This window comes from Eptatretus burgeri, chromosome 1, assembly GCF_056783735.1.
Source record: "Eptatretus burgeri isolate ZD-2024b chromosome 1, Ebu_testis_v1, whole genome shotgun sequence".
In the NCBI taxonomy this organism is placed as follows: Eukaryota; Metazoa; Chordata; class Myxini; order Myxiniformes; family Myxinidae; genus Eptatretus; species Eptatretus burgeri.
This window is the reverse complement of record NC_140961.1, coordinates 37857438-37884043: the sequence shown is the minus strand read 5'-3', so window position 1 is coordinate 37884043 and position 26606 is coordinate 37857438. Positions and strand designations below refer to the sequence as shown.

The 26606-nt window shown below is 43.1% G+C and overlaps 2 protein-coding genes across 10 annotated transcripts in view; one reads left to right on the top strand and one right to left on the bottom strand.

Annotated features, from left to right (window-relative positions):
* Positions 1-2272, top strand: part of LOC147034273 (syntaxin-11-like) — a 110573-nt gene extending 108301 nt beyond the window's left edge. For all 7 annotated transcript variants that reach the window (XM_085879890.1, XM_085879907.1, XM_085879874.1 and 4 more), the window contains one exon: positions 387-2272. In XM_085879890.1, coding sequence (XP_085736016.1) covers positions 387-560 — 174 coding nt within the window. In that variant the 3' untranslated portion in view covers positions 561-2272. The remainder of the gene's footprint in view (positions 1-386) is intronic.
* The window catches only part of ARL13B (ARF like GTPase 13B), a 116147-nt gene that overhangs the window by 52009 nt on the left and 37532 nt on the right, over positions 1-26606 (bottom strand). For all 3 annotated transcript variants that reach the window (XM_085879847.1, XM_085879837.1, XM_085879834.1), the window contains exons 2-4: positions 26059-26132; positions 20603-20673; positions 5167-5416 (exon numbers count right to left, since the gene is read on the bottom strand). In XM_085879847.1, coding sequence (XP_085735973.1) covers positions 5167-5416; positions 20603-20673; positions 26059-26114 — 377 coding nt within the window. In that variant the 5' untranslated portion in view covers positions 26115-26132. The remainder of the gene's footprint in view (positions 1-5166; positions 5417-20602; positions 20674-26058; positions 26133-26606) is intronic.

The following is a 26606-nucleotide window of genomic DNA, read 5'->3' as shown; positions in this document are numbered from 1 at the left end:
TGTGTGTGTGTGTGTGTGTCGAAGGAAAAAAATCTAACGATAAGCTTTATCAACCGCCCGTTGGCAAAGGTGTGCTCACCACCATGGGCAGCAAAATAAAGCCAACGATTCGCACATTCACCCTTTGTCGGAGAAAAAAATAATAATTCATACTTTATGAAACATGAGGAAACAGTATCCTTCCTATGAAACCACAAGTACTGTGCATTGTACCCTTACCCTTGACTTGCAAGTGAAATGTTTTGCCTTCCTATGCTGCATTGCAGATAGTGATGGATTTGATATTTACCAATCGTTCTAAACAAGCTGTCTTCAGCATGACATGATCATTTTAGTGTGTTAACTTTATCACCTATCTGTGTTTGTTTGCATCTCTCCATTCCCAGGTGGCAATTCTCGTTCAGGAACATGGTGACATGATAAACAATATCGAGAATTCAGTATGCAGAACACAGGACTATGTGGCCCAGGCTAATACGAGCTTTACGAGAGCCAAACTATACCAACGTCGAACCCCTTTTCGTCGCATCATGATATGCTGTTGTCCTTGCCTCTACTGACATCTTTGATATCCTAACAAAGGCAATGTCGCCGATCACGTCTTTAACTGTCAGAGGTCAGGTGTGACCATCTGACTGTGCCGGTTTACACTGGATCCAATTCTGCTGGTGACTGCAACATCATTTGGCATTAATGGGTTAAAGCCAGTTTACATAAAAGTGGATGGGGGGAGGGGGTGAGGGTCAGAGTGGGGAGCAAGCTGAGAACTGACCTGAACTAATGACAAATCTCCATTCACTTTTCACAGCTTTTACGGTTCAAGTTTGAGGCCAAAGGTGAGGCTCAGGAACCAGCAATGTAGGGATTTGTCCAAGGCAGAAGCAAAAGAGCAACGATGTGGTTCGTTTGTACATAGGAAAAGCCACAGGGTATATTGAGGTGATAAAAAGGAGCTTCTTGACAAACCGCTTTCACTTAAGTGACTCTCCTCACAACCAAAAACACTTATCAAACAACAAATGCCACATGGTAGACAGAGCTTGAGGATAAGAGAGGGTGAACAGTCATATTTGGCCATTGTTTAGGAGGAAGTGAAAATTGCATTTTCACACTGTGGATACAACTAACCCTCTGCAAAGACACATTAAATGCTGCATGCTTCTTCTCTCTCATCCTCTCAACAAATGCATTTTTATTTTCATTAAGTTTGTGTTACAATACTTTCTGATCTATAAGGTTGGAATTTGTCATGCTTGATTACTTTTTGCTTTAATGATGTGATGATGGGATTCGGACAAAAGCAGAAGCCATGGCTCATAGAAGAACAGCGATTCACCATGGCCATAAAAGTTTTTTAAACAAACATTCCATCAGTAAAGACCACAAGTAGGGCAAAAATTGGACAATCAAAGTTTGAGGGGGAGGGGTGACAGGAAAGTGGGGTGAGTTCAGAGCATATCATAGACTGCAGTAACAGCAGGTGCCAAACAGGTGGAGTGAGGATGGTGAGAATGGCAGGAGACAGAGACAGAGACAGAGACAGAGACAGAGACAGAGACAGAGACAGAGACAGAGACAGAGACAGAGACAGAGAGAGAGAGAGAGAGAGAATGAATGTGAGAGTGTACAAGCCCCATTTTGAGATTTGAACAGACTGAAAGACACGTTTTATATGACAAGTCAGATGGACTGAAAGGTTTATAGAATGGGAATAGGGTGGCTGACAAGCATGTTCTGCATGATTAGTGTCATGTGAGTGGATCATATTGCGGTCTATTTATCTTTGCCTATTTGTGGTTCTGATGCAAGCATGGACCCCCTTTCTCTGTGGCCCAGCCCTTGATATGTTAAATTTGTAAATAAAAGGAAGCTAATGTGTCACCTCTCACCCAATTATTTTAATGCCTGTTCACCAGGGAATCCCCTGCAAGAGCAAAACATCTCTTTCTTAACCATTCAACTCTTTTTCAATGCAAGTCTCAACAAAGACAACTTGTAAGGCATAAGACGAAATGTTTTGCAGGAACAGAGGAAACATCATGGGGACCTTTTTGGTGGAAACTGTTTTGTTGTTTTGTTTTTTTTTAAGTTTGCAATTCTGCTTGTGTTTGGGTTGCATGATTGTGGGGTTAAGAGCTGATGAAGCCCTTTTGAGAAGGATTCAGCAGTAGTTTACGATTAACATCATTATCACAATAGTTGTAAACAAGCCAGAAGTAGGAGTAAGGGAAAAGGAAGTTATAACATTCAATAAAAATTTGTTTTTAATCGACCTTTTGATTTATTTATTTTTCTTCTACAAAAAAAGAGCCTCGTGGAAGGGTGACGTGGCGCAGGGAGGAAAAAAAGGCAAGGCACTGATAGTGTGGAAGCAAGCAGGGAAATGAATAACAAAGAAAAGAAGGGGAAAGAAACACCACAATGGAGCCAAAGGAGGCTGACATAAACACATAGCATGGACCCACACATGAGCCCAGTCCAAAAGTACACATAAAAGGTCCTCAACAAGACGTGACAATACAATCCATTAAAACAATGAACAAATCAACAAAAACTAATCTGGGACAAACTAATCTGCAATGATCGAACGAAAGATCAAGTACTGTCGGAAACCACTACTCACGGATTCGCAATTCACAAATCCGCAGGTCATAAAGTGTGACCTGCTTCTACATTCGTGCTTTGCGTATTCACAGTTTCTTTTAATTATTACTACTTAAAAAAAATTCCATTTTTTTTTTGTTTTACACTTCAGGACTGGTCTCCTATAAATCATCCAACATCACAGCATTACATAAAAATGGGGAAAAATGGATCCCCTGAACTACAACCCAATTAGCTTACCATACATCTCATCATTAGCAAGGTCATAAAATCCATCATTGAGTTGATATAAAATCTTTCCTTTGCTCCAACAGCCTCATTTCAGATCATCAATTCTGATTCAGACCTGGTCAATTTCCCTTCGACATGCTGCTTCTACTCTCCCAACAATGCTGGAGCTCCTCAATGTCAGACATGAGATGAGGGCTGTCCCTCTGGACATATCTTGAGCTTTTGATACAGTCTCATAACTCAACTTGCTCTCCAAACTATCTACCTATAGAATCCAAGGCCCTCTCCACTCTTGGATTAGCAACTTCCTCCACTCTCGTAATCAACATGTAGCTCTCAACAGAACGCTTTCTTCTCCTCTCCCTGTCAAGGCTGGAGTACCCGAAGGCAGTGTTCTAAGCCCCATATTATTCCTAATTTTCATCAATGATCTCACCGACTGGAAAGTCCTCTTTATCTCTTTGATGACTCCACTCTCTGCCATGACATCTCTCATCCTTCTGACAGACAGGCAGCAGCCTGTTTCCTCTCCTCAGACCTTGACAAAATCACAAACTGGTCAAACATAATTTTGCTTCTGTATCCATATTGTCCACCCTTTGCGTTCTCCCTTCTCCTCATCGTTACCTGCATCTCTTGTTAATCCGTCCCAGTCTACTTTCTCCCTCCACTCTGCTGTTAGTGTTTCCCCTTTCTCCTGCTGTTCCCTTTGTTATGTTGTGTCCTAATTTGTTCTGTGTAATCGCTCTTCCACGAGCCTAGACCATGTAAAAATTAAAATTAAAAAAAAAAAAAAACGCCCTGACATTCGTGGCATTTTTCAGGAACGTATCCCCCGCGAATAGCGGGATCCGACAGTACTGCATTGGAGTCATCAGAAAGAACCCGATTAAGTGAATACCAAAAATGGAGTCACCATCAGGAGGAACCTGGATAGGATTGGGGTTTCAGCCACTATTCCAACACCCTGAAACCCATCCAGGTGCAGCCAAGTGAGCCTTACAAAAAAAAAGTTTTGTAAGAATTCACTTCTCCCGAGACAAAGGGATAGAGAAAGACAACAATTGAGTGTAAAAGAAAGATAAAAGAAAAGACAAAGCAAGAATGAGAATGAACAGAGAGAAATGTGAAAAAGTAGAAAGAAGTGTGAAAGGATCAAAGATGTCGCAAATAACCCTGATAGATAGATTTCAGCAGTTACTCCAAAGGCTCAAATAATATGACTTGTTTTATGTAAAATAATACATCCCTTTAAAAAAACATTTTTGACTTTTACAAAAATATCTCCACATGTGATCCGAAAATGCATTCATTTGCAAAGAAAATATGCGTTTTTAAAATATTTGCAGTTGGTACTTCCTGCACACAGAATGAATGTCTGGCTAGTAATTTCTCTCAGCCATACCTACCAAGCACCAGTCAAACAGTTTATACGTCGACTAGACAGCTCAAAGGTAAATGTGCCCACCTTTGCATCATCCCATCAGACACGAGGGTGCTTGCGCACATACCGTATATAGGACCACGACATTAGGAGACAGTAGTATGCTTTCATTACAAGTACATTAACAGACAATGGACAAACATTCTTCACAAGACACAAAACTGTGGGGTAGCTCATTGGCTGAGGGCACGGCTGAGCCGCTGATGCAGTGCCTACTGTAGGTTGTGGCAGGAATTTGGCCATGGTGCTGGCGATAGCTCGCCAACTCTTCACAAAGGACACCATGGGATCTTTTAGGTCCACCAACTAATGCTAGCAGATGGGAAGCCCAGTTTAATGTTAATCTGACAGACAGCACACACATTGATGAATCACCCTGCATGTGAATCACCAGGATGACAGTTTACAGCTCGGCCGAGATTCAAACCCAGGTTAGACAGCTTAGACGCAAGACTCTCGGTCCCTCGGCCATCCTGCCAGCCCAATGGACAAATCATATATCGATGAGAACACCAAACAGGCCAACCCAACTTTCTGTTTTTTTAACCATGATTATCGTTAGCAATTTTATAAATGGACAATTTTAACCCTTATAACCTAAAAAAAAAAATTATGACATTATCCTTGTAATTTATATTTCCTCTATAATAATGTATAATGTTACCTTAACCACTTGCAAAATCATATCGTTTAAATTCGTTGAGGTGGAAGGAACCCAACATATGTGACCGTCAATGCGCCAAATTTTACTCCCACAAGAGAACACGTAGCAATTAGTAGATCTCGCATAAAACTACACCATAACAATTGATAATTACCAGGGTGATGAAATGGAGATCCCACCAAACCCCTGAATGAAGTTTTCTCAGCATGGGGATAAAACTCACACAAGCACGGGCTTTCCAGCGATTTGTGGATGCATCAGGATCCCTGTGACGGCATCGCGGGCCTCTGCGATCCGCGACTGGTCACTTGAGTCCACCACAAACACAGCACCATGTGCATCAGCATAGTAGTTCTGCCAAATGGCACGAATGTTTGGGCTGCCTCCCAGGTCAAACATGGTCACGTCAAAGCGATCGATGTGTAGGTCAGCACGAGAGAAGCCCACAGTTGGAGCAATATCGCATGTTGACTCTTGGAGGGGAAGGGAGTGGGGGTGGAAATTACCTCAACTATTATTATAAGGACACATGTTGATACTGAGGTTATAAAAACAGTGATAAAGTTAGAAAATAATTTTTACCTTGCACGATGATCAGAAAGTTTGTTTCCTATAAACCATTAGCGAGATCGTCACTCTCAGACACAAATGTGAGGTATGCACATTGCACATGTGGAATTGTAAATGACATCAGGGAACAGCGTGGCCTCTCTCAGTGCATCCCACCCCTGTTTGGTTAGACATAATGATATATACGTTTTTCCTTGTTACATCCACCACCGACGGTGAAGAAGGTATGTTTTCACCCCTGTCTGTCTGTTTGTTTATGAGATATCTCAAAAAGTTGTGGACAGATTTGGATGAAATTTTGTGGAGCGGTTGGGTTTGTGACAAGGACGAACTGATTAGATGTTGGTGAAGATCCGAATCCGACTACTGGAATTTTTAAAGTGATTCTTCACCATTGAGAGATAGGGTGAAACCGATATCTTCTTCTTTCGGCTGCTCCCGTTAGGGGTCGCCACAGCGGATCATCCGTATGATCCACATAGTGATTTGGCACATGTTTTACGCCGGATGCCCTTCCTGACGCAACCCTGGTCGCCTCTTACGACACAGGGATATGGTACACCTATTTTAACCGGGGTATACACTGGCCCAGTATACTGGTACTCATTTCGCCGACCTCGGAAGGATGACAGGCTGAGTCAACCCCCTGGTGTATTAATTCAGTGGCCCAACAGGGCTTGAACTCAGGACCTTTTGGATCCCAAGCCGCTGCCCTAACCACTGCGCCAACACCAGGCTTAGGGCAAAACCGATATATAGCACGATATCTCAAAAAGTTGTGGACAGATTTGTACGGAACTTGATGGACAAGTTGGGTGTGTGACAAAGACTAATTGATTTGATTTTGGTGAAGATCTGAATCCAGATACGAAATTTATTCAATTGATAAAGTGATTCTTCACCATTGAGATATGGGGTGAAAAACGATATATTTATTGGGCCTGATATGTTCTATTGGATCAGGCATTGTGCGGCGGAAGTATGCGCTCTACCGAGTGCTCTTCTAGTTTTAGTGTCTGCAACATTGGCTGTCATCTTTTTGCAAAATAACAGGATGGTAATCCAAAGGGAATGGGGGAGGGTGGGGATGTGGGAGAGGGTGGGGGGGGGAAGGGGAGAGAGAGAGATATAGAGAGAGAAGGGGGAGAGATGGAGGGGAGTGGGGGGAGAGAGAGAGAGAGAGAGAGGTTTGTTTTTTTTCGGAATGGAGATGGGGATGGAGAGCATGAAGGATGTTGTTAAAGTCTGCCTTTCTCCAGGAATATTGCTGAAATTTGTTTTGCACACATTTTGTGGAATCAATTTAGCTTTTTATATAGCACTGTTCATGGTGGGGGGGACATCACAAGGTACCATCACAAGGACCAGACGCTATCACACTGACAGACACCATAATGTGCAAAAGACACCGTAATGACACCAATACATGCAGAGATCGGAGCACATTACAAGTCTGAAGTAGATCAGCGATGAATTATGGAGAAAGGCTGTTTGTGCCTTTATAAATGAAGAGAATAGTTTTGTAAATGATTTGTAGAACTACGTGTTTGGTGAATACGAGTATCAAAGCTTAATGTCGAATCCATACAAGTTCCAGGATTGCAAATTTGGTCCGTAACAAATCAACATTTATGTTGATCCAAGTTCACTGTGAAGGATTGTATTTTCTTTCAATTCAATGGGGAACCGACTACAAGGACTGTAGGTCTGTCGTCTTGTTTAACTTGAAAAAGTTTTGTGTTCAGCCACAGACAAATTTTGGCGGCAGATAAAACAAAAGGAGAAGGAGCTCGTCGAAGCAATATTTGAGACAGTTCTGTTTTAACTTCCGTCGAGTAAACCATGGAGAGGTGGAATGAGTAGGCTGAATTTAGTAATGTGAGTAAGCCTATCGGTCAGTCTAACATCTCTGATATTGTTGAATTGCACAATTGCACCAAACAGTTGAGATCAGCAAGAGGATGGAAGAACACAGCAGATTTAAAGATTTGGGAGTTTAAAGTCAGATACAAAGATATTTTCGACAAGGATAACTAATGTTCATTTTCCAATGAGGAGGATCAGGATATGTCCATCCAAAAGAGATTAATGATCAAGCATAATTCCAATATTGTCTATACTGGCGGTTTCCAAACTCTGCAAGGGTACGCAAGACGACTCTTGAAGGTACATGGGTGAATGCTCAATAATCACTCAAGATGGCGCTGCTGAACACAATTTACTAACTGCTGACACTCAGGATGTATGGAGTCTGTCATATGGACTGTCATGAGTTGTCCCATGGTCTTTGTTCTGCCTGATGTGGTTGATCAACATTTCTTTATAAGGCTGAGGTTTTTTTCTGTTCATTTTCTTTTTCACTTTCCTGCTTTCCATCGAGCTGTTGTATTGGCTACCCACTTTTCCAATTTACGTCTGGCAGTTCCCCTTGGCTCGGAATAATCTTTGGTTCACCCAGCTCGATGTTTGGTGGTATTAGCGTCAGCTAAACTCCATTGTTTCCCCACCATGTGGAATGAAGGTCGGAGCAAGTGCTAGCAAGGCCTCTGTTTACTTTTTTTCTCTCTTCAGACCTACGTTGGTTTTCTTCCAACTATAACTGCTGACATTACAGTGAAAAATGGACTGATACCTGAAGACAGGCATTGAAAAAACACACAAAGTTTAAGCGATTAGTAGTGAAATTTGTCTTACTAATCAAGTACCAATACCAGCAACAACATAGTTTATCAAAGAGGCACAAGTACAACAAAACGTCTATCAAATAGGATACATGTTGACTTGAGACCGTGAATTCTCTCAACCAGTGTGTGATACGTAGTGAAATCCTGTCTAATAATAGCCTCAAACCATCTCCTTTGCAGACAATTAGAAACAAAGCATGAATAATGCAAAGACAAGCCATTACAGCCTGTCAAGCGGAAATGGTGGAGCTAAAGGTGAACAACAAAGTTTTGAATTACGCTGCTGGTGATAACTATGCGACGGGCCGTGAAGCATCGTACTTAGTGAGTTACAGAGATGCAAGATCAGAAAAAAACATCACACCATCACAAAAAACGACCTAATAATATACCTGCAGCTGTAGACAGGGTAAGTGTTATGCTTGGGAAGAAGGACATGGAATTCGCTCAGTTAATGCCATGTAAAACAACACAGTATCATGTTAAATTAATGATCTGACCAAGGACATTGTGACTCAACTGGCGAATCATGTCATCAGAAGCCAGGAGTTCACTCTGCAGCTTCACACATCTACAGACATGATATGCTTAGCTCATCTTTTGTTGTATGGGCGGTACATTTATGAAGGTGTAAAACAGGATGACGTTTTGTTTTGACAGTCACTGCCTACCAAAAACAACAGACGAGGACAATTTACGGCTGTTTGACAGTTTCACAAAACATAAAATGTGGTATAATCTGACAATGATGCAATGGCATCTGCTCTGACTGGTAAGCAGAGTGGAGTAATGATGGATATCACAAATGTCACTCCAATTGTGATTTCAGTGCATTGCAGTATACTGTTGCAGTTCTGAAAAAAAACCGCATGCCTCTAAAGCAATGGCACCCAACATAGTGACCTCCAGCCAGTTATTGTGTTCGCCTTCGTGCAGTCAGATCTTCCCCTCATGTTGAGTGGGTTAACAGGATGAAGTGCGTTGTGTGTGTCTAATAACTATATCTCTATCTTCTATTCTGATTTCCTTTTATCCATGGTACAAATCAAATCAAGCAAGCAAACACACAGACGATATGAATAACAGCACCCAAGCAGCCACCTATGAAAGAATCACAACACAAACAAAGACGCTGCCCAGCGCGCGCATGGCGCGCCCTTTCATTCAAATCTGCGCGCCAATTTACAACAGATTCTCACGTTGCTAACCCTTCGTTCACCAAAAACTCACCACCTCGACCACCAACATCTTCCACAGACAGGAAAAATCATCCCACGCCTCCCTATCGATACAATTCACCACCAAACAGTGGGGACAAGCCAAGCCCGTTAACAGCATCAACCGCATCTCGCCGGGGATGCCTCGAATGGGCACGTGGGACCGACACGACCCTTTTCCAGTCGCCAGAACATGGCATGATGGGCGGGGGGGGGGCAAAGGGTGTCCGGGAGCTCTGTGCAGGACTCCGGGCCGTGTCACGCCGGATGTGCGAATGGCACCGCTTCCGGCCCCAGGAGCCTGGCAGAGCGGGACTATGACCACCGTGGCCCAAAAGGGAAGCGTGATTCGGGTCACGGTGCGTTGCCTTGGGTCGTCACCCCACCCTTTGCCCGGAGGTTATAAAAGGTGGATCGCGAAGCTGTCCGCCCTCTTTTTCGCCTGCTTGCCTCGCCCTTGTCTTTGCCTGTTTGCCTCGCCCTCTCCTTCGCCTCTCTGCTCCACCCTTTCTTCACTGCTCCTCGCTGTCTGCATGTCGCTGCAGCTTCACTCAGGGTTGGTGTGCAACAGACATTCTCCTGGGAGCAGTGTGGAGCACACGTTTCCATGAGCCCCGGCAAAGTGATTAAGCAGGAGAAAACGCGCCGACTCTTGAGGTGGGATCGCTCAAGCAGAGCGTCCCACGGAGGTACAGGCTAAACTCACAGACCTATGCACGACTAGGCTAGGAATCTTTTTCCTCACGCATCTTCTCTCCTCTCTGTCTTTCCACCCCTCTATCTCATCCCCTCTGGATGCATAAAAGGGCATCCATTACAGATTCACAATCACAGTTTCCTCTGGCACGACACCACATCCCCCATATTGCAACACACCACACCTCCTACTCCCACACCTTAGACACCAGTATTTCTCCCTCCTACCTTCCGCAAAGCGTACTGGGTTGTGTTGGTCAGTCGACCGTGCCAGGTATTGCAAGACTGTTAGTCCTCATCTGCAATCTTTCCTTCTGGCTATCGAATATTCCTCGGGTCTGTGTGTTTGTGTATGTGATGGCGCCTGTCGTAGCATAAGTTTAGATTGTAGAAGTGATAACAGGATAAATCTGCTCTGTGTCTGCTTTTGTAAATTGCTTGCCTTTTATCACAGCCCACAAATTCCTTTGCTGTCCCTGCTGTACATAATAATAAACCCCATTTACTGTGCCACATACCTTTCCTCACTTAATTGTAAATAAATGCTTTGTGTAGAAATGTTCCCAACTCGTTTTCGTCTTTTCCTTCATTGGTCCAGCATGGTCCGTATCCAAGCTTAGCCGGGACGTTATCCCCAACGATCTGTTTTTCAAGCCAGTACGTCCTTGGGCAGTTACGCTCGGCTGTATCTGATCCGGTAAGGTGATCCGGTTTGAACAAGGCGTACCGATGGCGTGCCCCCTGGTAATTAGATCACATGACCATTAGGTAACCAGTATTCACTATATGGAGGACCCTAAGTCACGTGGTTGAGTTAATGGCATTCACGGTCGATTAGCGACCTGCCGCGTCATGGAGTTATTCGTGTGCGACGGCCTGCGATTCCAGAGAGTCTGGTGGGAACCCGAAGTAGCTTCCCCCCTCGTGGTCTTCTCGCCCCCGACCCTGGGTCCGCAACACTATGTATAGGGACACACTTGCTGCCAAGAGCATGCCGAACAACTTCAAGGAGATGCTGGACTGCACTGTAAAGATGGGAAATTTCACCAAATCTTAAAATTGGAATTCCAAAATCTTCTTAACACAATGTGTTATGATGGGAAGCAATCATGTCACTCTACTGTTACACACAGTGGCTCAATGGCTGCCATGGGTCAAGATCTTGGGAGGTTTATTTTAACTTTGCCAAGATGTTCTTCAAAAAAAAAAAAAAAAAATCACCTATTCATTCTTTCTCTGAGTGTCTGCATAACAGTGTTTCTCACACGGCTGAGATTCCAATTATAAATATTATATCGCTTAAATGAGCTAAATATAGGACTTTAAGGACTGAGTGCAACCATTTTCAATGTCTTGGACAAGAAGCAATCAATGATCAAGAAGCTGGAGTTATGGGAGGAAAGCAAGACAAATGTTTCCCTACAATGCCTAAATTATTGACAAGTGAACTCCAGGTGGTGTACAGTGTTAAAAGGTGACAATGCAACACCTCACTGGCAAGGCAATTGTAAGAAATGGCAAGGCAACTGTAAGAATGCGAGACAGAAGTAGCACACAGGAAACAGTGAAGCAGGAGAGGTATGTCCATGCAACAAAATCTCAACAAAAAAAAATGTATATTTATGTGTATTGTGAAAAAAGCACTACAAGCAAAGATAAATATTTATTGTACAGTTTTTACTGTAAAATAATGCATTAGCAGTTTATCATAAAAAAATACTATGACTGAAAAGGTCACATGATGAAAGGAGCATCTCCCAGTAATGTGATTCAGCTCAAGAGTCTAGACCAGTGTTTCTCAAGGTGGGGCGTGGCAATATTTTGGTGGGGCATGAGGATTCAGGAGTTATGCGGAGTTATTTATAACATGAGGGGTTATGCGAGTTGCAACAAGATGAGTCTGTGAAAACTCTTTTCAAGATCAAAGGAACCATGATGTGGCTGTATGAGGAGAGCGAAAATAAATACCCAAACTCGACTACTTTGGCAAGGGAAGTATTGATAAATTTTCCATCATCTTATTTAGTCGAATGTGGATTTAGTGTCTTTTTTTTTTTTGTATACCTTGGTCGAGGCTCGTATGAGAGCTAACACACAACTCACAGCAAGGAGGCATGAGACAAGAGGGGCGGGAGTGGAAGGGACAAAACAGTGGGGAACAGACACATTAGGTGAACTGTGGAAGGGAGAGGGATGGGGATGGGACGGGGAACATGGCGAAGAGAAGATGGACATTACAGGGACTTTCAGGAAGGAAAGCAGGGGAATTGAAGGAAGTGGGCTTGGGTGGATTATCGGGGGTAGAAAAGATCGAGGATTTAGATGGGGGAAGATAAGAGGTGGTGGTGAACAGCTGTTTTGAAAGCCTGGAGGGAAGAATGGGAAAGAATAGAGTGAGGAAGTTTATTCCAAAGGCGGGAAAAAAGAGGAATGAAAGAGTGAAGATGAGCAGTGATTCGTGATTTTGGTAGTTTTACCAGAAGGGGGTTGTTGGCGGACCTTGAGCGCCCTGTGGAAAGGTGGTGGGGACAAATCGCAGAGAGAGCAGGGGGGGCAAGGCTGGAGAGGAGTCGGTAGAAGACAGAAAGACCACCGACCAACCTGCGGTGATTGAGTGAGAGGCCCAAAGACTCAGCTTCATTGCGAGAGATGCCGATGATCTTAAATGCCCTGGTTTCGACAGCGTGAAGCCGAGAAAGGTGGGAGGCAGGAGCACCAGCCCAGAGGGGAGAGCAGTACTCCATCAGGCTACGGACAAAAGCTTTGTAAGTGGTCAGGAGCTCAAGAGGGCCGAGGAAGGACTTTGCACGACGGAGGATTCCCAGTCGGCGACTGGCTTTTGAGGCGAGGTTGGAAATGTGACTTTCCCAGGAAAGGTGTCGTTACCGATTTGCTGCAAGCTAAGAGAAATTGACTGGAAATCACGAAACGTGGTGATTTAAGGCTGAAACTAACAAAATTGGTTCCTCAAATCAAACAAATCTGCAGCCAGCGTCAAAGGCAGGGCTCCCATTGAAGTGAGTAGCAATTGAATAAAATTTGCAATAAAGTTTTAATAAAGCCTTTTGAATACATATGTAGTATATACTGTAGCGTCTCCAATTATGGTGGGGCAGACAATTTTTTTGAAAATCAAAGTGGGGCGTGGGACAAAAAAAGGTTGAGAAACACTGTTCTCGAGGAAATAAAAGTCGTAACAATGTTAACATTGACCAGCAAGGTGATGAAACATTATTATTGTAATTATTGTTATTATTATTATTTTAAATCAGTGACATTCCCCTCATTCATTAAAGTAAAACAATCTACATTTGTGTGAAGTGCATTGACCTTTGCAGATAGACATAAAAATGTTATTAAAGAAATGCGAGTATTTAAGCAAAATAGAATGACAGCCTTGCGTGTCAATAATTCCATCCATTCTACATGACAGCGATATATTTTTGGTTGAAATCACTGAAGTGACTCACAGTGAAAGGGGTATTTGCAGCACTGATAAATAATTTTCTTGATAGTTGAAAAATTAAAATGATTGAACAATGTAATATTGTGTTTCTGAGGCAATGGCACCCAACATATAGCAAGCTGAAGACAGTTATCTCATTAGTATTCATTAAGTTAGCCCTTTCCATATGTCTAGTTAGTAAATGGGACAAGATACGTTGCGTACGGTTTTTAGTTGGGTCTTCAACCCAATATTCTTTTGTTTCTTTCCCTTTTACTTCCCTTTATTTCAAACACAAACCCTGCCATGGAAACACGCACGCCAGACCAGTGAGGTTACTCGCCAGCGGGAGGAGGCAGCATCCACAGCCAACTCATTTACATACACACCATTTCCATATTCAAACGGCGCACCATAAACCAACTAACGCCTCACCTCAGATCCTCACCATGCTCACAACACTACAATGCTTAACATAACCACTACAAACACCTAAAATTCCCCATAACAACCTACGCCCAACCCCTTCACCACAAATGCCACAACCGTGACCAACCACTTCAACCTCCTCACTGAAATCATCTCAAGCACTCCCAACATTTCAACACCTTGACCACAAACACCACAGCGCTTCCGCTACCTCACAACCACAACAAACCACCCAAAACCAAAGTTAGCCCCCTGGACGTCTCTAAGGGTGCAGGAGGAATGAAGGACATTGCGAGTCAGGGTGTTTTGGCATGTAACTTGAAGCGCAGAAGTGTGCTTCATCCAGGCTCCGAGCCGAATCTCTTCACTGAGCCGCGCAAAACTGTACAAGGCGAGCGGGGCGGAGTGAGCTGTTGCCAAGATGTTCTGGGGTACTCCCCGGATCATTGGCGCTCAGCTTTGGTGGTGTTCCATTATCATTAGCCAAACAGTTACAGACGTCTCACATGTTCCCGTTAAGCTTTTCTCTCATGCATCTTTTCTCAATCTGCTTCGTTCACTGAAAGAGCATTACTGATTCACACCTCTCACACCTTCCTCTTGCATCACGCTGCACTACATTTTGCACCTCCCACTCATGCATCATAGACACCGCAGTTTTCTTCCCTCCTCCCCCTTCCCAAGCGATTGGGTTGCGAAGGTCCGTCGACTGTGCCAGGTACAATGAGGTCACCTAAACCTCAACTACTTTCCTATTTCTGGGCTATATTTAGTGTGTGTGTGTGTGTGTGTGTGTGTGTGTGTGTGTGTGTGTGTGTGTGTGTGTGTGTGTGTGTGTGTGTGTGTGTGTGTGTGTGTGTGTGTGTGTGTGTGTGTGTGTGTGCGCACCTGGAAGCTGTGTAACACAAGTAAGATTGTCGAAGACTATCGGGTTAATTGTGCACTGTCTTCTTTTATGAATAACTGCATTTCTTTTACCGCACCCACCAATTCCTTGCTTTCCCCTGCTGTACATAATTTTCTGAATAAACTCTATTACTGTGCCACGTAACTTTCCTCTCAAGAGTTCAAAGGTCAAAGGTCATGTCAGGTAAAAATGAGATATTTCAGAACAGCTGAAGGGATTTAAATCAAACTTGGTACAAGTATGCCTAGTGTTGGCTTAATTGTTAAGGTGGTGGGCTTTGGATCCTAGGATCCAGAGTTCAAATCCCCCTTTGCGGTTGAATTAATACCAGGTGGGGTTGACTCTGCTTGTCATCCTTCCGAGGTTGGCAAAATGAGTGCCAGCTTGCTCGTATCCTGTGTCGGAGTGGCGACCCGTCCAGGATTGTACCCAATAGCCAAGGAGACTGCTCAGGCAGCACCAACGCTCTGCACAGAGTATGGTGCCAATGGATGGATGGATGGATGGATGGATGGATAACTTTCCTCACCTTGACGTGTCAATAAATTGCTTGTTATAAATGTACTCAGTTCGATTTTGTCTTTTCCTCTATTGGTCCAGCATGGTCCGCACATTAGCTCAGCCGGGAGGTTATAATTCCCTAACGGATTGGCTCTCACATCAGTACAGCGTTGTGCTAGCAGTAAGCTTGGCCACCTTAAAAAAGATCCAATAAAAATAAAAAAATAGCACAACCGCCGAGGGTGTGATTCCCCGATAAGGAGACTGTATGTACCACAGTTAAAAGGTAGTCAGACGGAGGACACTGGGTAACGTGGTTAAATTGTTGGTGGTCGTTGTCTATTAGCGACTCACCGCGACACAGACTTAGTTATGTGTGACGGCCTCGATTCCCGGTGAGTCCGGGGAGAACTAGGGATACCCCCACCCTTGTAGTACCCCTGCGAACCCGGGTCCACAACAGTATTTTCCTAAAACGGGGGTAATTTTGTTGAGTGTCAGTTAAAAGCCAAATGATATGACCAGTAAGCATTGGTTGTGGTATTTGTGGATAAGCATTAGTAAATGCCTATAAATGAATGATTAAAATTAACTGTTACATGTTATAAATTTGTTGTAGCAGAAATCGGTGAATTGTAAACTGCTTGAAGTAATGAGATAATTTTGACTATGGATGGCAGTATTGTACAGTAAACTGCCTGATGAGATTTGTGAAGATGCTGGAATGTTCTGAGACGAAGGTTACAGTATAGACGAGAATCGCATTTGCTGGAAGGCACAGGATCATTCTGTGTTACTATATAAACCCGCGAGAGGGAGGTGTAGAGACAGGTGACATGTGACGAGACGTGTTTCGTTCGTCCCAGTGTTCGATTGAACTCTGATTCGTGGATGAGGTATTAATGTCCAGAGTGGTTGTTAACACGTGGAGCCGATTATAATTAGGTTGATTAAAACTCATTAAGATTGTGTATTGGGAAAGAATTCCTTTGAGCTCTTCAATCGTCCTGAACGGGCCAGCGCATGAGAGAGAATGACGCAACATGAGTCGATCGTTGGACAGCCCGACTGACGCTGCAAGGACATAGAGTGAGAAAGAGCGACAGGACTCGATCGTTAGACAGCCCTGGAGGACGAGGTAAACACGCGCGAATTGAACCAGTAGGACAGGGACACTGGGCGGAAACAACTCAACGCAGGAATCAGAGTTGGACACTGCATGTAATGGTGAACTTGCTCATTTGACTTTGTATCTGTTTCTTTGAAATACAAGTTTCAACAACATTACGCTGTTAATGTGGTAATTGTAACGTCACTCAGAAGTCATAGACCCCAACTGACAAAGATCCGTTTGATTGGTAGCTGACCTGTACGATCATTCATACATGTGAAGCATAAACCTTGAGTTGCAGTAGTTGAAGAATGAGCTGGGTTCGGCACCACGAACAACATACGTACGCTAAAGGGAAGAAAACCCCAAGGTGTATACCCGACGATGAGCATTCTTATTTTCTTGATAATTGGAGTTTATTTTTCTCCACACTTAATCGGTTGCACTTTGATTTTTGAATTGGCAACGTCATTGAACTCGGATTTCTTCATCTCGTTTTTCTTATTCCTATTAAAATTGGTGATTAGGTCAAAATAATCCAAGCATTCAATTTGTAGGTTTAAAATTGGTACCGATAAAGAACGATTCCCGACCTCTATCATGGTTCATGGTATGATTTACCCCAGACTTCTCCAAACAGTTTATGCTGCTGTCCTCTGCAGATTATGATTTTCAATTACTGATAGTGTGCAGATCAGGAAATGAACCATGTTCTATACCAGTGTTTCGCAACCGGGGGCCCATGGCCCCCCAAGGGGGCCATCGGCCTTCGACCGGGGGGCCATGAGCAGACGCCGAAAAACTGCGATTCAGAATGCAGAAGCTTGTAATGTACAATTAAGGTGACGAGTCTCCGGTCATAGTGTCAAAGTAAAAAGGGTAGATGAGTTTAACCACGATTTTAAAAGAGAAGGCGGAGCCCACAGAGCATTCATAGTAAACCAATGTTTACAAAAACGTTAGAATTTTGTTTTTTTCAATTTATTTCTCAGATGTCGAAGGTTCGAAAATGGAATGACAGCTATGTCAAGTTTGGATTCACGAATGTCAGTCGAGATGGCGTGGACTGCGCGCAATGTCTGCACTGCTCGGTCGTGATGTCAAATGCGTCACTACGTCCTTCCAAACTTTCAAACCATCGCGACAAGATGCATCCTGGAAGGAAGGAAGATAATATCGACGCTCTGTCTGCGAAACGATCACGATATGACCGTGAAGCGACACTTCCCAAATTTGGATTCCGGCCAGAAGAAAAACCTGCTCTTCAATCCAGCTACGAAGTGGCATACTGAATTGCGAAGTGCAAGAAGCTGCACACTATTGCTGAGGACCTTATCAAGCCATGTACAGAGAAAATGGTGGAATTGATGATCGGACCAGAGGCGAAAAAGAAGATCCAGCAAGTTTCGCTCTCATGACACGATCTGAGGACGGATTGACGACATGGCCGCTGATGTGTGCCATCAAGTTTGCTCCGAAATCAAACAAAGCACGCTCCAGGCGAGCCTTCAATTAGACGAGTCTAACGACACCGCCCTGGCGAGCCAGTTGATCGCCTTCGCTCGCTACGAGAGAAAGGGAAAGATGAAGGAAGAGTTCTTGTTCTGCAATACCCTACCAACCACAACGACAGCAGCAGATATCAAAGCTATTGTGGACTCTTTTTTTTTTTGAAGCTAATGGACTCGGTTGGCAGAATTTCAAGCACATTTGTACTGATGGTGCCCCAGCGATGGTCGGCGTCACGTCAGAGGAGGGTTCGTCACGCTTGTGAAGAACAAATGGTCCCATGTGACGTCCTCTCACTATTCGCTACACCGATACGCTCTTGCGTCAAAGACTCTTCTGCCTCGTTTGCTGGAAGTCATGGATGTCGCGGTCAAAGTGATCAACTTCATTCGTGCGAAGGCCAAAAATCATCGGCTCTTCCAACTCCTGGCCAACGAAATGGGAGCGGAACATGTTGGACTTCTGTTCCACACCAAAGTCCGTTGGCAGTCGAGGGGGAAATGCCTCTCTCGGCTGTATGAACTCCGGGTTGAGGTGGAAATCTTCCTGCGAGACAACGAAAACAACATCCATGTCCACTTTGACAATGAAGAGTTCGTCATGATGCTCGCCTCCCTGGCTGATATATTCGGCCGACTCAACGAAATGAACCAGTCCTTGCAAGGCCGTGATGTGACAGTCAGTGACGTTCAAGACAAGCTTGCCGGACTGTCTGCTAGAATGAAATCTGGCAGGCACGAATCAAGACCGGGTCCACTGCCTCGTTTCCTTTTTGGACGATCACCTGCAGACGCAGAGGATTGAGCTTCCCGTCGGCATCAAAGATTGCATCACTAAACATCTCGACAATCTCTCCGCTGAGTTCAAATCGTATTTCGACAATACACCGTTAGATGTTCCGTGGCACAAAGACCCGTTTAACGCCAAAATTGAACCTACTGAAGATGAAGCAGAGGAGCTGGCAGAGTTGAAGGTTTCAAAAGCAATGAAGCTGGTCTTCAGTAACAAATAAGACCACTCCACCTTCTGGTTGTCTGTTCAGGATGCGTATCCACTACTCAGCAAGAAGGCATCCGTAATGCTCATTCAATTCGCCACAACATATCTTTGCGAATCTGGATTTTCTGACCTTGCGACCATTAAAACGAAGTCCAGAAATAGTCTTGACGTTGTGAATGATATTCGCCTTGCTGTGTCCAAGACGGAGCCAGACATAAGAGGCCTCGTCAGACAAGCCCAACAGCAAGTGTCTCAATGATTGTATTGCTTAGAAAAATGTTTACTTTGATTTATCTTTTAAGACTGAGTAAATAAATTTCTAAAACGAAATCTGTCCAGAATCTAAAACGAAATCCATCTTTTATTGAAGGGCAGGGGACCACGAATGTTAAGCGACTCGGTAGGGGGGCCATGGGCCATCAAAGGTTGAGAAACGCTGTTCTATATAGAGTGTCGATGTTGCTGAAGCAGTTTCTATGGCTAGGGTTACAATCCTGGATGAGCCCCCTCTGACACAGGAAGTCAGAGCAGGAATTTGTAATTTGTTCAGGGTTAGGGTTAGGTGATAGCTCACCTAATTTTCACAAAGCATATTGTGTGATCTATAACGTCCATGAATAATGCCGGTAGACGGGACGCCCAGTTTAACATCCATCCAAGGGACGGCACACATAAAGATGAGTCACCCTGCCTGTGAAACACCGGGACGAGAGTTTATTGCTGGGTTGCGATTCAAACCGAGGCAAGACAGCTTTGAGGCGAGTGTGTGTACCTGCAGACCATCCCATCAGCCTACTGATAGTGCACCAGTACAAATATGTGAAAATACAGGAAAAGCTTCTGGTGAACCTATGACTGAATGAAAATTTACCCAATTGAAAGAGCCTTTCAAGAGACACGGTGTTGGGGAATCAACAAAATACCCTTGTCCCACTTGTTGGTAAGTTGAGGCCAATAGTCTTAGAGAACACTGAATGGAATAAGCAAAACATTGATCAAAGTCGGCTAACCGGTTTTGGAAGCAAGGAGCGCTGACGTTTCGGGTATTAACCTTTCATCAGAGCAAAATAGGTCAGCTTCTTTGCCCGAAACCTCAGCATCTCCTTGCTTCCCGTGACAGTTAGCACACTTTGATCAACATTCTGTGGACTTCACCCATTGTTCTACCTGTCTGCCAATGCACAACGTCAATGACCTTCATGATTAAGAATAGCTTTCCATTCCACATGACAACATATACTGAGTGGAGACTGCTTTATTCATTTGGACAACGAAAATTTCCTTTGCATGATAGTTTAACCCCCACACCTTCTCCCATAAAAGATTAGCCACCAGATTTTTGCCAAAATACATTTTTATGACAGAAGGATTTAAATTTTGCATTTTGCAAATTCCACGGAACCCCTGCTAAAGCATTTTCATTTTGTGCCAGTAGGTGCTTTGAGCATGTCGTGCAGAACTGAAGAAATACATCCACCTCTGCCATCTCCATGAAAATTGTTAGTGTATACAGTTTAGACAATTCCAGAAATGAAAATGAGGACTCACACATGCTCAAGTAATCCGTCACATTAAAACTTTGGTGTCTCACCTTTCTGTAAACCCTTGACTAATGTAGTCTTTCCTGCATTGTCCAATCCAAGGATTAAAATTGTCATCTTCCTGCAACAGAAGAACCCACGATAAGTTATTATTGCACGTGCCAACTTATGTCCTCACATATTTTAAAACATTTTTTAATCAATGACTTTGGGAAGGGTGTGTGATCTACTTGGAGCATTGCAAGTCATGCTTCCAAAGGCATGAGCACGACCCTGAATGTTGATGGAATCCACTGAATGGCTTCACACATCAGGAGAAGTATCTAGAGTTATTAGATTATAGAGGAGATTTTTCATTTTAATATTGTATTTTTCAGGTCATTGTGGTGGTTTTGTGGATATATTTTCCTCAAACAACCAAATTATTCAACTCAGGTCTTTTCCTTTATTTCTCTGGATGCAACCTCAATGTCAAAGAAGCCTCCATGAAAACCATTTGGAAACAATCATTTCTTGTTTTGCCACTATTAATCGACTGTTATCTATGTAGGATCTGCATACATCATGCAGAAATGTGTTCCCAACATTAATTACAAAAAAACATTTACCACTTGCAAAAGTATCAAATTAGAGATTGTGATGCTATGAGTGATGTAAGTTCACAGCAATGTTATATTGCAATGAGAACATAAAAGTGCATTTACTTATATTCATCACAATAAATTAAGCAAAATAGTTTCGAGGCTCATTTTGTTTTTGCTCACACATGTTCATGTTATGGTTGAAGATCAACACATTAATCTGTACACTTCACTAGCAAACATGATGTAAGTGGAAAACATAATTCTTGTTTTAAATACATAGTTTTCTTTGTTCTTTACTTCTCTGGGTTCCTTCTTGGTCTTCCATTTCATTAAGTTGTCACGCAAAAAAACATGGCCGTCTGAAAAGAGTGTGCAAATTGACGACAATGCCAATCGAACTAATCATAGACAAGTTTACATGTATTTGTTCTTTACAGGAGCAAAGCTCATGGGAAAGCAAGGTAGAATTGACAGTGGGACAACCATCAAGGGAATGAACGAACAGGATAAGAGGACAGAGAGGAGGGGAGGAAACACTGAAACGAGCAAATAAGATAGTTGTGTTAGGAAAAGTTAATGAGGGTAATTAAGATCATGGGACAGAATGGGGGACGACAAGAGGTGATGCATTGCTTGCTTGAAGCCCTGGAGGAAGAGTGAGACCCAGAAGACTCTGGAAGGTGGTTCCATAGTTGGTAAAAGTGAGGAATAAAAGAGTCGAGATGCGCAGTCGGACTGGATTTTGGAAATTTAACCAAGAGAGGGTACTGGAAGAACATGTGCATCCAAGAGTAGATATGGAGGGCTGGAGTATTGCGAGAGCAGAGGGAATAATATTGGAAAAGAGGTGATAAAAAAAGAGGCCACTGACCTTCCTGCGATGTGAAAATCATGGGAGATTCCAATAATTTTGAGAGCATTGGATTCCCCAGATGCAATGCTGGAGCACCAGCCCATAGCAGAGTGTAGTACTCCATTGAGCTACGGACAAAGGCTTTGCAGATTGTATGTAGCTCTGATTTTCCAAGGACAGACTTGGATCGATGGAAGATGCCCAGTCTGCGGATGGGTTTGGAGGCCAACCTTGCTATGTGGTTGGCCAAGGAAGGGTCATGGCTGATGTTGAGGCCAATGAGTTCAAGAGACTGAACCTCTCCAGTGGATGGTCAAGGAAATAGATCGGTGAGTTTGTCTGACGATCCATCCGGAGCGAAAGAGTGAGGTTGTGAGATTTTCCCGGATTGAAGGGCATGTTCATTTATCAGAGCAGTATCTAATTAGTTCCAGGTCAGCAGAGGGAGATGCAGCTGCTGCCTGCCCAACAGAGGGATGGGGGTATGATACGACACAATGCGGAGTCGTCTACAAAAAGGAAGACAGGGCTTTCAAGACCAGAGAGGTCATTTACATTTGTAGAAATGGCCTTAAAATGAGTTTGACCACCATTGACCAAAATAAAAGCTTGGAAACAACTTGTCATTGACCAAATCAGATTGGCCAGATATTTCTGTGGGAAGCTGCACCATTAATCAACAAGGGCCACTTCCAGTTGATCAAGAGACGATGGGCAGACTTGATAAACACAACACACCTCCCTAGAATGTCCCAAGCATTTTCAATCAAAATTAAATCCGGAGATTGTGCAGGCATATCTGTGGAAGTGATGTTGTGGTCCTGACAGGCAGAGTTCACAACACGGGCACAGTGTAGACAGGCGGCATCACTCATATGAAATCGGGACCTTCCCGTTTGGCAAAAGGGATGATGACAGGAATCATGGCTCTCATCAGTGCATCTTAAAGTAGTTGTAGAACACTTACTGAATTTTTATTTGTAACTAGCATAGATAAACCATTGCTTCAATGACGGGGATACATTAAGAGGAGGTGAGGGGAGAGGTAAGGAGGAGGGAGGGATAGAGGAGAAAGAGAGGAGGGAAGGTAGGGTGAGGGGAAAAGAGACTGAGGAAGGGTGGGGAGCCAGGAGGTAGCAAGGAGTAGGGCAGTGAGGAAGGAGGGGGGAGCGAGGAGGGGTGGGGGAGTGATGAAGCGAGGAGGGGTGGTGGAAGGGAAGGCAGCGTGAGGGGAGGGCAAGGGAGAGCAAGGTTCGGCATTGTGAGGGGAGGGTCCGTCTGGACATAAGCACCCTCTGGACGCGTGTGGAGATGGCCACCGTCCGGACGCGTGAGAAAATAACCACCGACCGGATACCTACGGAGATAACCATAGTCTGGATACGTGCGGAGATAACCACCTTCCGGATACAAGCATTCGATAATATGAGTGAGGAAAGTGAAAAAAAGCTTTATCGGAAAGAAATCGTTGCGGCCTTTTCCAAATCAAGGCATGGTTGAGCAGGCCAAAAAACATGGTGGCTTCAGACCCAAGTGAGGTAACCCAGGATACGCCTTAATACCACAGAGAGTGAGGTGGCTGAGGATCACCTAATAAAGAGTACAGTTAAATAAGGCCGTTAATTATCTTCCAAAGCAGTGTTTTCATTTACCCAAACACCCAATTTTCACTCATGCACTTCCTTGGAGTTCCCTTAGTGTATATGCAAAGTTTCATGGTTTTAGAGTTATTAAGGAGACACACACATTGACATTTATTAGTATCGACTTCTCAGCTCATGGAAGAGTAAGGTGGCAGAGAGTAAAAAGGCAATGTGCATTGTATGAAAGTCTACATCCATTTGTAAATGTAGGTACAATATCTGATTCAACTTTTTTTTTCATAATTTCATATCAAATTGTTTGGACAAATGTACTTGGATCCATTGTACAAAGTGAACAGTGATTAGTTTTATAATTGCCAGGATATAATAAAATGTAACAATGAGTATTAGAAGTTACTACAGGGCTGTGTATTAGGTTAAAGCCTAAATAAGATAGAGTTGTGCCTCATTCCTAACTTTGGAAATGATTTTGGTACACTTATTTAAGCTTAACTAAACTGATTTATATATTGTTAGATTCCACTTAAGTCATACTTCCTTACAATATCTTTATTTTTTCTATATGTTTGTTAGTAAAAAAATTATTTTTAAAAAAGTAGCTTTTGGGACTGCAGAATCATTAGAAACTAGCATAACCCGCGCTCTGCGCGACATGTTGGGGTGGGTGTGTTTGAGAAAGGAACTGATGCAGAGTATCAGTAGTAATTTTACTTTAATGCAGTATAAGTGGAATACGATTTCACTGCTTCAGAACCATTTTATTTACCTTTTTTTGTACCATGCACCTCATATGGTCTTGGAGATAATGTAAGCCGAATATCACGTTACTCGAGCGCAGAACAAAGTCGAAGATAATATATAAGATTGATGCATTTTTAAAAAAAAATTTCGTTTAAAAATAGAAGGGATTGCGAACAACTCATGAATTTTCTACCACAGTTTGCCTATGTATGTGTCTTTAAGTGACAAAAATTTAAAGGAGCTGTGTAACTGTCAACATGGTGAACACTTGGGGTAAAACCGGGGTAAATTTCAGTGTTGTTGAGTCTGGAGCAAAGTTCAGACACCTATAGCACCCAAGATTTTGCTCCAAAAGGTTTCAGTTTTCTTGTGTAAATGATCCAGTCACGAGATTATGTAAATCAAGCAACAAAATTCTTCATGATGAATAAACTGACTGTTGGCAGCAATTTGAAAACTCAAATTTTTTTTGACTACATGTTACAAATCACTACTTTTGAGAGTACTTATGTTAAAAAGTATTTCAAGTAGAACATTTTTTATGTCAGATTCTGAAAGCCTCACTAATAGACACCATTTGTGTGAATTTACAGAACTCTGTAAAACTGTGGAATTTAGAGCCCTCCAAAAATGCTTCAGATACAAATCTGCAACTCGCGACTGCCAGAATTGAAACACCCCTAGGGTGTTTGTAGGGCCATATCTCGGACACTACTTGGAATTTTGAGCTATAACTTGGCAAACCTTCCTCATATATGTTAAGGTAGCTTTGAGAATTTTTTCAGGAAGATCTGAGGGGGTCACCGCAGAATTTCATTTTTTTGGCTAATTTGACACGGAATGACCCCATTGCATGCACTGCTATCAATGTTGTTGCATTTGATGGAAGCGGAGCAGTGATCTTGTGGATGTCACACCACTGGTAAAATTTCTGTTCCCAACTCTCTGGGTTTAAATTTGACGATGGATCATTATTTGCAGGACATTCTATAAAGATTGTGCTGTTGAAAATTGGCTCCTTATGGCAGGGTGAGAAAAATCATCCTTACAAGCAGTTGTAACCTTTGGGCAACCTGAACACTGTCACTCCGTAAATGTCCAGTCTGGAGATACCCTGTGACTCTACAAATTATACTGCAATTAACATTGTATGTGAAGCTACAGCAATCTGAATCATCCCCCATGAACTATCCCATTGGCGTGAGCTAGCTCTTTTGATGTTAAGTGATGGTTGGCCATTCCTGAACGACTTACACCACATGGATGACCAATTTATCGAAAGTATTGAAATGGGTTGTGTGCAGACATGTACGCAGATTCTGTGGAAGACGTGATTTGGAGGGTCACTCATTTTAGGTGATGATAAGTGTAATGATACATGTTACATGTCCAATAGAATGATTGGGTTTCTTTCTCGATAGCCATGATTTGTAATCACATGACTAAGATTTCTGAACTGTGAATGTATAGTTTATTTAACAGTTCAAAAGTTGTTGCTTAATTTATTTTGTGCGGCATGTATGATGGTCAGAACACTATAAAACAAGCAAAGCTTTAGGGCTGAAGGATTCCCATACTCACGTACTCGAGGGATTGGGTGTGTGTGTGTGTGGGGGGGGGGGAAAGGGGGCGAGGAAGCTTCAGCAGCACCCAAACTTTGCAAAAGTTTTAAACTTCTCACAACTCTCCATTTGAATATTTATGTGCAAGAATTCCACACTTACTTGCGTACTTGGCATGGACAAAGCAAACAGCAGTAGTTGCTCATCAGGCTGCACATGTTTCTGTTAACCGCAGCCTGTGGAAATGACACATGCAAAGGCAAAATCAAAAGGTTGAAGTTTTTTTTTTATCACAGCACCAAACCTTTCATATTTTTCTGTTATACAGAATAAAAAGAATGCTTTTAAAAACAGAGAATAGAAGACACGTGACATCCGTTAAAAACACAACTGGTACTCGATGAGAGGGCATCAATTTATTACGTCTGCACAGAGGGAGTTTGACAGAATGTGCTGGTGGTGCATACAGGGGTGTTGGGAGAGGTGTCTAATGTTAATCGCAACTGTCTAACGACTCCTCTCATGAACTTTGAGCCAAAGAAAGTTGCATAAAGTAACCATGAAAGGCTACACAAGATAAGCCCTTTGCCGTTTTAAACCATTTCCAGAGTTCCTCAACAGCTATAAAGATGTTCACAAATAGTATATACACGAGAATCCCAATGCTGCACACCCCTTCAGCTGCCGGTCCAGGTTTAATGAATTAGGTG